The 13,761-nt window shown below is 37.9% G+C and overlaps 1 protein-coding gene across 1 annotated transcript; it reads left to right on the top strand.

Annotated features, from left to right (window-relative positions):
* The first annotated feature begins 6,319 nt into the window (after window positions 1–6,319).
* Window positions 6,320–11,921, top strand: LOC107384162 (E3 ubiquitin-protein ligase MARCHF2). The gene is made up of 5 exons (XM_015957247.3): window positions 6,320–6,523; window positions 9,038–9,358; window positions 9,457–9,652; window positions 10,002–10,211; window positions 11,155–11,921. Exons 2-5 carry the CDS (start codon window positions 9,174–9,176, stop codon window positions 11,308–11,310), a joined length of 747 nt encoding a protein of 248 aa, XP_015812733.1. The 5' UTR covers window positions 6,320–6,523; window positions 9,038–9,173; the 3' UTR covers window positions 11,311–11,921.
* The last annotated feature ends 1,840 nt before the right edge of the window (window positions 11,922–13,761 follow it).

The raw sequence follows: 13,761 nt of genomic DNA on the forward strand, positions 1-13,761 counted from the left end.
TTTAACCCATGCAGGAGGTTGAATTAATCTCCTAACTCTGTTGTGTAAATGATTTACAAGTGGTGGTTTCAGTTAAAGTCCACTACGAGCACACGCCTCATGATTTCCCCTGCATGAAGTGATGCTGCATCCCATGATTTGTGTTGGACTTTGATCTAATAGATAGGTGAGTTTACTAATGAGACACACTCAGGAGTGCATGTGCAACAATCCTTGTTTATTTTTTGTAGTTTTTTTTATTTCTATATGTGATGTAGTTAAACTCAGCTCAAATAGACGCTAGGTTTATCAGTATTTGGGTTCAAAGTAACGGAATGGGTAGATGTAGTGAAGAAGGGGACAAAAGGGCAAAATTACAAAAATATCTGCTGTTTGACTAAAAGTTAAATAGTTACTCATGGATGTTTCTATTTTAGGTATTATTGTGACATTTTGTTGGAGATGACCACATGGACTTCTAATATGTTTGAAATGGCATGGTCCTTGACTTTTTAAAAGAATGTAGACTATCATATTTTGACATGACATTTCAATAACTTCACATATTTCACACACATTTTTGCTTAAGCCATTATATTTTATGTTGTGAGGTTGGCACTATGGAGAAAAACAACAATTTCTATTGAATCAGAAAAGTAATTTAAATTTTTTTGTAATTTTTCTGGTGACAATTAACAATCTACTTTTTAAATACTACATCATGCAAACTGAAAGCTTATTCTGTAGTTGATGCAAATCTGAAAGTGATTTCCTTTACACTTTATGAGAATGAAATTGTGTGTTGTAAAAAAGGTTTGAAACTACCCCATTTAAAAATGGGGTAGTTTCAAACTACTATTTGAAAATTATACTATAATTGTGAAACTACTATTTTTTTTAGATCAAAAATTTATTCGTGTAATGATGTGCCTGTCAATTTTATTTATTTATTTATTTATTTATTTATTTATTTATTTATTATATTTATACAACACAAGCTACCAAGAAACAGGTTTAACTGCTGATAGTAACAGTTTTTCAAGATGGGACCAAAGAGGATTAATAATGACGAAGTGGATGAAATTAAAAAATCACTTGACTTTCTGGCTGAAGAACTTACAACAGTCAGGCAACAACAGAAAAGTATTATGGATTTGGTACAAGAAGTAAAAAAACTGAAACAACAAAATGCTGAGAAGGACAAACAAATCTATATTTTGCAAAAACGAGTGGATGAACTAGAGCAATATTCAAGAATAAATGATGTTGTCATTACAGGAGTTGATATAAAACCTAGATCATATGCTCGAGCAGTAGCAAATAATAATGGGGAGGAACCAACTGAAACAGATATGAATCATGTGGAAAGGCAGGTAACAACTTTCTTTCACTCAAAGGGTATTGAAATCAGTGAGAACAACATTGAAGCATGTCATGTTTTATCAAGTAGGAATAGGAAGGGAAAAGTGTCTGTGTTAATGAGATTTGTGAGCAGAAAGATGAAAAATTCACTCCTTAAGCAGGCAAAAAAGTTGAAAGGATCTGAGGTCTATGTAAATGAGCATCTGACAAAGTATAATGCAGAAATTGCAAAGAAAGCCCGTTTTCTGAGAAAGCAGAAAAAGATCCAGGGTACCTGGACTGCAAATTGTAAAATTTTTGTTAAATTGAATGGAACTCCAGAAGAAGCAAAGATACTGGTGATTAAAAGTTTAGAAGATTTGGATCAATTTCAGTGAAAGAGATGATGGGATGGAGGAATGGAATATGAGGATAATGAAATTTCATTTAGGACTTGATCTTTCAATGATATTTGGATTTTGAAACATGATTAGTGTGAGGGAGATTAGAAATTTACAATTGACAGGATGACAAATGAACTACATATTGACACAAATATAGGCTGTAAAGATAGGTTTTGGGACTTTGACAGCAATATTGATCCTGATTACAATTTCTTTAATAATGAAATACATGAATGTAATTATTACAATGAAGAACAATTCAATATAAAGATGAAGTCAGAAAATAGTTTGACAATAGCTCATTTCAATAGCAGAAGCTTATATGCAAATTTTGACGCCATCAAGGAATATATAGCACAATTCAAGAAACCATTTACGGTCATTGCCATATCAGAGACATGGATAACACATAAAAAGGAAGGAAATTTTGAATTGTATGGATATGACTTTATCCACCAAGACAGAATAAGAAAAAAAGGAGGAGGGGTGGCACTTTATATTGACAAAAATCTTAATTACAAAAAAGTAGAAATGATGACGACTACTATTGAGGGAGTGATGGAATGTGTAACAGTAGAAATAAGCATGAAAAAGAAGACGAACATATTAGTAAGCTGTATATATAGAACGCCAGGCTCTAAGATTGAAACATTTAAGAATAAAATGGAGGAGATGTTTACAAATCTGTACCAGAAGGGAGTGTTTATTTGTGGAGATTTCAATATAGACTTGCTAAATCCAAATAAAAACAAAAGTACAGAGGAATTTATTGATATAATGTACAGTCTAGGTTTATTTCCATTGATAACCAGACCGACTAGAATAACATTACACTGCACTACTTTAATAGATAATATATTCACTAATATAATGGAAGAAAAGGTGGAAAGTGGGTTATTAATAAGCGATATCAGTGACCATCTACCGGTTTTTGCTTCTTATGACTGTCATTATAAAAATGAAATAGAAGGAACTAACTATATGTATAAAAGAATGAAAACAGAACAGAGGTTAAATAGTCTTAAAAATGATCTATTAGAACAAGATTGGAATATTGTTTATGAAAAAAATGAAGTAGACCAAGCATATGATACCTTTTTAAATATATTTAAAAGTCAATTTGACAGAAACTGTCCAGTTATCAAAAATATTCAGAGGAATAAGTATAAAGAAAAACCGTGGATGACCAAAGGTCTACAAAATGCATGCAATAAAAAAAACACACTTTACAGAGAATTTATAAAAAACAGAACGACAGAAGCAGAACAAAAGTACAAAAGATATAAAAACAAACTCATAAATATAGTGAGAAGCTGTAAACGTGAATATTTTATTAAAAAGTTAGAGCACAATAGAAACAACATAAAAGGCATCTGGAAAGTATTAAATGGCGTAATTAGGAAAGAGACAGGGAATAATAACTATCCACAACATTTTATAGAGAGAAAAAATAATATTACAAACATGAATGAAGTAGTGGATGAATTCAACAAATATTTTGTAAGCATAGGATCTAAATTGGAGGAAAAAATAATAGTTGATGAGATACAAACGGATGCCACAGAGTATGTTGAAAGAAATAAAAAGTCTGTTTTTTTAAGAGCAGTTGATGAGAAGGAGATTTATGAGATAGTTAGAAATATGAAGAATAAAACCAGTACAGACTGGAACGATATTGACATGAAAACACTGAAATATGTTATTGAGGGCATTGTAAAACCATTAACACACATTTGTAATCTTTCTTTTCAAAAGGGATTTTTTCCAAATAACATGAAAGTAGCAAGGGTAATTCCTATTTACAAGACAGGAGATAAGCATCAATTTACAAATTATAGACCTGTGTCAATACTATCACAATTTTCCAAAATATTAGAAAAACTGTTTGTTAAAAGATTCGATAATTTTGTTGATCAATGTGAGTTGCTGACGAAATGCCAGTATGGCTTCAGGAATAATAGGTCAACAGTCCAGGCACTGATTGATCTTAATGAGGAAATAACAGAATGCATTGACAAAAAGAAGCATGCAATAGGGTTGTTTTTAGATCTGAAGAAAGCTTTCGATACAGTAAACCATGATGTATTGATGAGAAAAATGGAAAAATATGGTTTCAGGGGTATAGTATTGGACTGGATAAAAAGTTATTTATCAAATAGACAACAATACGTGCAAATAAATCAACATAAATCAGGACTAAGACAGATACAATGTGGGGTGCCTCAAGGATCAGTCTTAGGACCTAAACTATTCATAATGTACATAAATGACATTTGTAGGGTTTCACAAGTTTTGAAGTTTGTATTGTTTGCAGATGACACAAATGTTTTTTGCTCGGGGGTGGAATTGCAACAGGTCCTGGATGTGGTCACACAGGAAATAAATAAATTAAAAAAATGGTTTGATGTAAATAAACTGTCACTAAATTTAGAGAAAACAAAATTTATGTTGTTTGGTAATGAAAGAAGACACAATGAATTAGATATAGTAATTAATAATGTAAAAATTGAGAGAGTATATGAAATAAAATTTCTTGGGGTGGTCATAGACAGCAGAATCTGTTGGAAGCCACACATCAAATATGTTAGGGGGAAGCTTGCACGGGGCATTGCTTTATTGGGGAAAGCTAAGTATATTTTTAATCAGAAAGCACTTTATATGTTATACAATACGATGCTACTGCCATATTTGAGCTATTGTGTAGAGGTCTGGGGAAACACGTACAAAAGTAATTTACAAACAATAACGACAATGCAGAAAAGGGCTATCAGATTAATAACAAATGCAGGATATTTGGATCACACAAATGAACTTTTTATTAAAACACGGATAATGAAGTTCCAGGACTTGGTTAAATACAAAACAGCACAAATAATGTATAAAGTAAGAAATAAATTAATGCCTGATAAAATACAGAAACTGTTCACAGAGAGAGAAGGATGATATAACCTGAGAGGGACACTAAACTTAAAGATACATAAGTTTAGAACAACATTAAAACAGATGTGTATCACAATAATTGGGGTTAAATTATGGAACAATTTAGAAGAAGAAATTAAAGTAAGTACAAATATAAATGTGTTTAAAATGAATTATAAAAAACATATTCTGAACAAGTATATAGTAGAAAATAGATGATTTATGTGAGTGTCCTTTATTCTAAGGAAAAGTAAATTGTATCAATTGTAAAAAGATGTTTTTTTTTCTTTTGTTGTTTTTTTTCCATATAATTTGGTGGTTTTTGGTGACTTGTACCATTTTGTTTGTTTTAATGTCGGTTTTGTGTTAGATTTAGTAAACAAGTAAAAATTACTTGTATAAAGGGGTAGGGACATATAAGTTTCCACTTCAGCCTACTCCTTTTCAAACACAGAAGAAGGGATGATATGTATTTTTTCTGTTTGTGGTATTTTTAAAAAAAAAATGTATGTTTTCTTTGTTTGAAATAAACTAAACTAATTCTAAAAAATGTGCTTTTGGCTGCTCTTTACTCATTTTCTGTTCAAACTCTAGCCTAGTGAATTAGACCAAATTCTGGCTTGCCAGGCTATTCAAACCCTGCTTCTGACCGTGGAAGCAGTGTGTAAAAACAAATCAAGAAGATAAGACAGGGCCTATAAAATGCATAATCCTTCTGCTGTTTTCAGCCATTGGTGCTTTATAAATCCTAATAGTGTAGCAAGTGTTGTGTTATGCTATAAATAGGTATATAAATGACATCAAAGTTCCGTGGGTAAGGTGAAAGCCACATCTGAAGGTTTCTTTCACCTGATTCAATGCCACCACCTAGTGTTTTCTTTAGCCATGACTATCTATCTATCTATCTATCTATCTATCTATCTATCTATCTATCTATCTATCTATCTATCTATCTATCTATCTATCTATCTATCTATCTATCTATCTATCTATCTATCTATCTATCTATCTATCTATCTATCTATTTTTTTATTGCAGAAAAGCATATTTACATTACAAATAAGGCGAACATGCCAATGTATTCAGATGAGAATTGAACAGTCAGTGAAAAGGGGGAGGACAACAACAAACAAACAAACAAAAAAACACAAAAACAATGCAAGGGACCACTACACAGTTCCAGGAAGTCTACAAAAAAGTCTATACATATCTTCATAGCTGTTATTATTGATACATTTAAGGGATCTTAGATCTATCTATCTATCTATCTATCTATCTATCTATCTATCTATCTATCTATCTATCTATCTATCTATCTATCTATCTATCTATCTATCTATCTATCTATCTCTATATATATGTGTGTGTGTGTGTGTGTGTGTGTGTGTGTGTGTGTGTGTGTGTGTGTGTGGATTTGTTTATTTATTTGTGTGTAGGTTTATGTATTTATTTGTGTATTTATTTATTTCTCCCAAACTTATTGGCTGACTTGTAATGTGAACATGTGAAGTTTCTGCAACGATTAAACGGGCTTTTCATTATTCCGATTTTATAGATGGCTTTGAAGGCAACAAAGGGTCACATGACCAGGGCACAGCTGAGGTAGGCTTGCCCGTTGCAAACCAGCTAGCTTCGTTAGTTGCGTCTAGCAATTCTGGCAGAAGCCATTTTTTCCAGTTTTTCCAAAACAAATCTGCCAGCAAACCTTCGCTACCTATCATGGAGAAGATACAGCACTTTTGGTCGTCGTTTGTATCCTCTCGCATCACCAGCTTTTGCTTAAATGTCAGTGTTTTAATTTATAGCTAGGGCTGTCCAGTTAGCTCGTCTCGCTTGTTTGTGGCCAGCGGAGGGCCAACCGAAAAAAAGACAGGCCTTCGGTGAGTACATTTACTATAAAGACCTCCTTAGGTTTTTAAAATAAAATTGTAAAGAAAACCATTTGTTACAACAAAAAACGAGCTAGATGGATGACCCATACTCACTTTGACTGCATTGTGTTCTCGACTTTATGTGCATTTCACGTTATTTATCGCTAATTACAGATTAATCTGTTACTAACTGTAGCAGCATAATTAAAGCTGGGATGTGTGAACAAACCTGCCGCGTAATAAGCCCTCTAAATAATCATTGCTATGGTTTCAGCTTGTGTTTTCTTTGCGTTCAGTGTGGTCATGCAGTCACCTGTAATGTATATTCTAAGAACGTATTATATTAAATTGCTGCAAGTTTGCCATTTGCAGCCTTGCATGCAGCAGTGTGCTGTTGCAGTTTTTTTTTATTTCATATTAACATGAAAGCAGTTAAAAGACTGTTGGGAGAGACTAGTCCTGAGAGTCCACCGGGAAAAAAAACAAAACACTTTCTCTGCACCGTGCTGCATTCCTCATCTGCTTGCAAACGTCAGTAGTTTGTTGAAGCTGAATTATTCACATTTCAGATTCATTTTTATAAATGTCCACTTACGCATAAAAACTGCAGATTAATTTGCATGCAAAGCTGCATGGTCTGCTTAGCATTTTTGACATCATATATTCTAAAACAAGAATATTTTATTGTTGCTTCACTTCGATTTAATTAGTTTTACACCAAGACACAAAATTGCCAATTGCCATACACATTTGCTGATATCACCTATGCATTTTCTGTTTTTTGATGTACCGTAAATCCTCTAATACAGGCCTGTATTCAATTAACGGCCGGGTCTCATATTTTGGCCGGTGTCGGAGTCGGCGGAGGTGAATAATGGCCGGTCTCGTATTGTGGCCGGGTGGAATGTGGTAACAAGCAAGTACGGGAGGCGGTTGTGTCATCGTCTCACTTTTGATTTGCCAGTGATAGACCACGAGGGTAACTTTAACCGTGCGGAGACAAAGAGGAGGCGAAAATTTGATATCAAGTTCAAAGAGAACGTGCGCTGCAGAACACTGGGGAGCAATAGGGGTTGTATGAACTAGTCGACTTCACTATAGTGACTCTTTATGCCTGTCATTGACTAGTCGCTGTCACGTGATAATGACCGGCAAGCCCTCGGAAAAGACCGCAGCCTGCTGTCAGCAGGTGACAAGCTCCTGCGCTCCGGGGGGAAACGCGCTGTGCCAGAGCGTCGGTACTGACGCGATCATTCATGTCGGTTCATTTCCTTTAATGTTTTCTGTCTTTTATTTGCGCCTGATGCGTTTTGCTGCTGTGGAGCGGGGCGCATCACCTTGTCATCCGGTGACGCACCGATTACTGATGTGGCCGGCAAGCAGCGAGCACTCCGCTGTTTTTGCGGTCGGTAGATCTGCGTCCTGAGCACAGCCACAGTAACATTATCAAATCAGGTGTCTCCACCTCAAAAACTAATTTAACACGCGATCGTTCATGTCGGTTCATTTCCTTCAATGTTTTCTGTCTTTTATTTGCGCCTGATGCGTTTTGCTGTGGAGCGGGGCGCATCACCTTGTCATCCGGTGACGCACCGATCACTGATGCGGCCGGCAAGCAGCGAGCACTCCGCTGTTTTTGCGGTTGGTAGATCTTTTAGAACTGCAGTCAAAGGTAACTCATGAGGTGAATATATATGAACCCAGGTAGCAGTTTTTCTTTAGGATTGAGAGGAGATGCAGGAGGATAATAAACAGACAGGACAGAAAAATGGTCAAATAAAAACAAGTTAGTTTTGTACCTGGTGGTTGCAACAAACAGACACCATTGAAGGTAATCAGAAGTGAGGAACAGAAAATGAAATAATTATTTTAATGTTTAGAGCAGCAGGAACTCTGAGAGGCTGCAGGCGCATCAGTGAGTTTGCGGCCGCTGCGCGGGGGGTGGGGGGGTGGGGGGGGAGGGGCAGAAGCAGAAACTACCATTGTTAAAAGAAATGTGTTTAACTTTGAAAATGTGGGCGCAATTTTAATTGTCAAAAACTCCAGCGAACCATTAGTTCATTTTGCTCAAATAGAAATAGAGGCCTGCCTCTAATTCTGGCCCTCCTTCCAATAAAGGCCTGGAGCTTGATGCGCTTGAGTCAAATACAGGCCCGGGCCTGTATTAGAGGATTTACGGTATGTGAACTGCTTAGTGTGTCTGCATTGTGCTCATTTAAAAACAACTATCACTTTAAAAATGTTTTGAATAATAATGACATTGTCTCATAAACAACTGCACTGTTGACAATGTCACATACATTTGTCTCGTCTGCTAATGGACTTACGAATTAATACTCGGCAGCATAAAACACCATTTATCTAAAAATACTTATTAATTGACCCAGTTAATCATGTCACATTTTCGTTATTCTGTCAGTGGAATGAGCATTCCATCACCAGGACATTCAGTTTGATGCATGTTATAAATGTTTGTGTTAACATTTTTAATTTTTGTCTTGCTTTCTCCCATTTCCTCTTTAGTTTCTCCAAGGCATTTGGCTTGTGGGTGGAGCAGAGGGCAGTTGAGCATCTGATCCCAAACATCTGGTTTAGCATCAGTTCTTCATCTGAAGCAGCCTCCACCAATTTCCTCATCACTGTCGACCTCAGATGAGCCATGTCTTCATCAGGGTGTTGCCAGCTCCCCGGCTCCCTTTGTGATTATTCTGGGAACAATGAACCTGATGCCTCCAAGGAGTCAGAGGAGTCTGACTCTACCACGCAGGCCCAGTACGTTGCCAAGGTTACAGCCAAAGATGGCCGCCCACTCTCTACTGTTGTAAAAGCAGTGAGTTTGCAGAGGTATGTGAGTCTAAGGCTTGCATGTGGCTTTAATAAATGTTGTGCTTAATGTGGCTAACACATGTCTGACTTTGATGCGGTTTTGTTGTTCTGCACAGCGACGTGGGGATGTGTCGGATTTGTCACGAGGGAGCTGGAGGGGAGACGCTGCTCTCACCCTGTGACTGTACTGGTACTTTAGGGAAAGTACACAAGAGCTGCCTGGAAAAGTGGCTGTCGTCCTCCAACACCAGCTATTGTGAACTTTGTCACACAGAGTTTACCATTGAGCGACGACCACAACCACTCACACAGGTTAGAGAGGCGTCACTGCAGGGATGAATGTGTTTCTTGCCTTTTTTTCCATTTACACAAAAGAGAGGACATTGTAAGTCATTTTTAAGAGTCTGTGATTAGAAATGAGACACTAAATTTGCATCAGAAAGTGATGCAATCATTGTGTGAGGTATGACATTTTTGATGCTTTATGTTTTCTTTAGCTTTATTCATTAGTTCATGGAGGAGAGGTTAAACCTAAAAGTCCTTTGTCTAGATCCTGATTTGATCCTTTATGAACAAAAGCACCATTTGGCCAGGCTGACTCTGACCAGGCTTGTATCGTCTGCTGTAAACTTTGGGTTGACATCTTGGTTTTGCTGCTCAGTGGCTGAAGGATCCTGGACCTCGCAGCGAGAAGCGCACGTTGCTCTGTGACATGGCCTGCTTTCTTCTAATTACACCCCTGGCAGCTATATCTGGGTGGCTGTGTCTGAGAGGAGCCCAGGACCACCTGCAACTGAAAAGCAGGCTCGAGGCTGTTGGCCTCATTGCCCTCACCATCGCCCTCTTCACCATCTACATCCTCTGGACATTGGTAATTTAAACAGTTCTCAGTTATAATCTGTAAAAGAGCGAAGCAGACTAATGGATATTAGCTTAGCTCTCCCCTTTGGATTTTATCTGGTTTGATCTGAATGAAGAATAACATCTTAGCAAGATTTTCAGATTTGGGGAGAAATTATGTGTTCTAGCAAAGATTTATCGATACATCCAAAGCCAGACATTTATGTTGAGTTAGAAAAGTGTAAATGCTTTTGTACAGAGGAGTTGTTCGGTTTAAAGCTTGCCAGAAACCTCATGCCTGCGCAGACATGCACAGCTCAATGAGATCACAGTGAGATAAAGCTAGATTTATTTTTGCCCAGTTTTCTTACCTGCTGGTATATTTAAACCAAACTGCTTTGCAAACAAAGAAAACACTTAGTTTGAAACATCATCTGAAATCATTTATTTAAAGGCACACTTGGCAGTTTTGGCTTGCCTTTAGCACTCTTGTGTCTGTTTAGTAGGACCAAAAGCAAAACCAGTAGGACCAAAAGCAAAGCCTATCTCCATGCTGTGCGTTTGTCTTCTGAACACCTTAATCTAACAGCTGAAATGTCTCCACAGCCTTCATTAGTGTCTACAGGAGTGATTCATCACTAAATTAAACAACTCAGCTGTGATCTAAAACATGCAGGAAACAGACTCCAGTGAAAGACATATCAGCTTTATGTTTTCAAAGTCCACAGGAAGTGGCCTGCCAGTCTGAAGTTGTAAGTGCAATATTCTGGCCACAGGGGACGGTGGGGGTCTAAATTACTTTTCATTAATCCTGTAAAGAGGCATTTTATCACATACTGGCTCAAGAAAATGATTTAACAACAGGAAAAAGTTTCATAGTATGCCTTTAAATAGTCATGAAAATGATACATCTGTCTTTGCGTTTCATTAATGACCGTCTTTATTTTCCCTCCTTTCGTGTCGTTTAATCTCAGGTGTCATTTCGGTATCACTGTCAGTTGTACTCAGAGTGGCGGAGGACCAATCAGAAGGTGCGCCTGCTCATGCCTGACATGAAAGGAGCGCACACCACCCAGCGTTCGGTTCCGACCAAGTCAACCAAGAAAATGACTGATGAAACCATCGTATGAGTGCGGACCGGTGGCTGAAGGAGTATTTAAAATCAGCGCTCACCCAAGCACTCTCTAAAAAAAAACCATTACAATGAACTTTTGCACTTCATACGGACCATCCTGATGGAGAAGAGATTTTTTTTTCTCCTCATGTTTCTTTTTTGAAGCACTTGATTATATAAAAAAAAGAAGAATACCACGGTATGGGCCACAAAAGTGAGTTCGAGAAGAACTCATTTCATTGTCATATTAGACGAAGACTGAGAAGTCACCTGACTATCAGAGCTGGGATGTGAACACGGGGAAAACGGACTAACCAGCCTGAACTTTCATGTCAGTGATATAAACTTAACAGATACTAAGACACAAGCTAATGTAGCAGGATATAACAGATTCAGCATGCTACTACAGTATAATATGAAACATATTACACCTGTAATTTCCCCATGCCCTGTCACAATGTATTTAGCTGGTTTTGAATAATGGGTGAACTCTTAACTGTGTGGAGAACCTAAGAACGATGACTGATGACGTCTAGCTGTGAATACTACTTTTTTTCTTTGTTTGACAAGTAGATGTCAGCGTTCACTCCTACCACTGTCCATGTCTGTAGTCTGAAGTTTTTATTTTACAGGTAAAGCGTTTCCATTTCTGTCTGAAGAGTGAAAATCGAACCCAGTTTCTGTGTAGACAGCAGAAGAGGCTCCATGTATTAATCACACTTATCGGCGGGGTTACAGATTATTGCATAACACTAGCTCCAGTCACAAAACTGCGGTGCAATGATGCAAAAGTTAAACGTATTGAAGCTTTGAAAAAGTGTTCACAGTCTAATTGGATTATGTCTTTTATGTTGTTACAGAAAGTGCATTAGCACATAGCCTCACTCCACGTGTAAATGCACACAAACTGAGCTGCCTAGCTATGACCAGTAGTAATGTCTTAAAATTGCAAGAGATGCAATTTTTACAGAAACGGTTAAAAAAGCAGTGTTGGGAATTGTGAGACTGCAGATTTGTAAACAAAATAAAACACAACCATAGAAGTACATGTATCAGAGCAGGTGGGTGCTCGGTAAATCTGCAGGAGGATAATGTGTTCTGAGATGTCAATCAATGTATACAGCGTATGCTAAAAGTATTTTGTGTTACTGTAGTCTTCCTGCTTTATCCCCTGGAAAGTTGGGTTATTGTGCAATAAAACACAAGGGACTCCTGGTCTCATTGTGGTTTTCTTGTTTTACGGGGAGTGGTCTAGTTACGACTGCTGAACTGGGGCTGAACAAACGGTTTAGAAGGACACAAGCCATTGCAGATATGTTTCAAGCTCATTAAAGGTGCATCATGTACAAATGAAGTAAAAATTACATCCTGTGGTAGAATATGGTTACTGCAACCACTTAAACCAACTCTGGAGCTTTTTGCCGGCTGTCCTCAAATTAGATTTGTCGGTGCTACAGTATTAGCTTGCAGGAGACACAGCAACTCCACACTGATGTAACTAATTACGTCCCTCCTTCCTTTGTATTGAAAGGAGAAAAACTGACAATCCCCACAGCCAGCTGAAATATCCCACACCTTCCTCCGCTTATCCGTGTTGCAGGGGCAGCATCCCAAGTAGGGCTTCCCAGGCAATCCTCTCCCCGGCCACGTCCGCCAGCTCCTCAGCTGGGACACCCAGGTGTTCCTGCCGGCAAGGGAGGCGATCAGGAGGCATCCTGACCAGATGCCCGAACCACTTCAACTGGCTCCTTTCGATGCGGAGGAGCAGTGGCTCCTAGTGATTAGAATTCTGGCTCTTTTTAGAGAGCCGGTTCTTTTGGCTCAGCTCACCAAAAAGAGCCGGCTCTTTTGGCTCCCAAGTGGCTCCTCAGATTTTCTGTTGCGTAAAGTATATTTATCACCAAAAATAATGCAAAACTATGTAAAATTATTTACTAATGTAAAAAAATGCAATATATCAAATATTAATCATTTATATGGATTTATTTACTGGTTCAGTTTGGATGGGTCGTTCCTCCCAGTCACGCCCCTCCAGGCAGGGGCGTGTTCAGGGGGTGGCCTAGGGTAGCCCATGCCACCCTTGGAATCTGATTGGCCACCCCACTGAATTCCCATTAAATAGACTTGTCCACAAAAAGCTTGGGGTAAAAAAAAGCATGACCTTTGGTGCCACCAATGCATAACGAAGTGCACTGCCTGGGCCACCCCATTTTAAAAGATCTGGGCACGCCACTGCCTCCAGGTCATGCTGTCTTCACCCACATGAGCGTTGAAGTCCTCTTGCAAGACAGTGGAGTCCACAGTTGGAGCACCATATAGCAATTGTCCCAGTAACTAAAAAAAGAATGGGTATACTGAACTGCTAATTGGTGCTTAAGCACAAACAACAGTCAGGACCCATTCCACCAGCTGAAGGTGCAGGGAAGCTACCTTCTCATCCCCTGGGGTAAACCCCAACATAAAGGCA

The sequence above is a fragment of the Nothobranchius furzeri genome, chromosome 11, assembly GCF_043380555.1.
Source record: "Nothobranchius furzeri strain GRZ-AD chromosome 11, NfurGRZ-RIMD1, whole genome shotgun sequence".
NCBI classification, from domain to species: domain Eukaryota; kingdom Metazoa; phylum Chordata; class Actinopteri; order Cyprinodontiformes; family Nothobranchiidae; genus Nothobranchius; species Nothobranchius furzeri.

Excerpts from the sequence above, each read along its gene's own strand:
- LOC107384162 (XM_015957247.3), top strand. The coding sequence starts at position 9,174 with ATGTCTTCATCAGGGTGTTGCCAGCTCCCCGGCTCCCTTTGTGATTAT. Across the intron at positions 9,359-9,456 it reads AAAGCAGTGAGTTTGCAGAG|CGACGTGGGGATGTGTCGGA; the intron begins GTATGTGAGTCT and ends TGTTCTGCACAG. Across the intron at positions 10,212-11,154 it reads TCTACATCCTCTGGACATTG|GTGTCATTTCGGTATCACTG; the intron begins GTAATTTAAACA and ends GTTTAATCTCAG.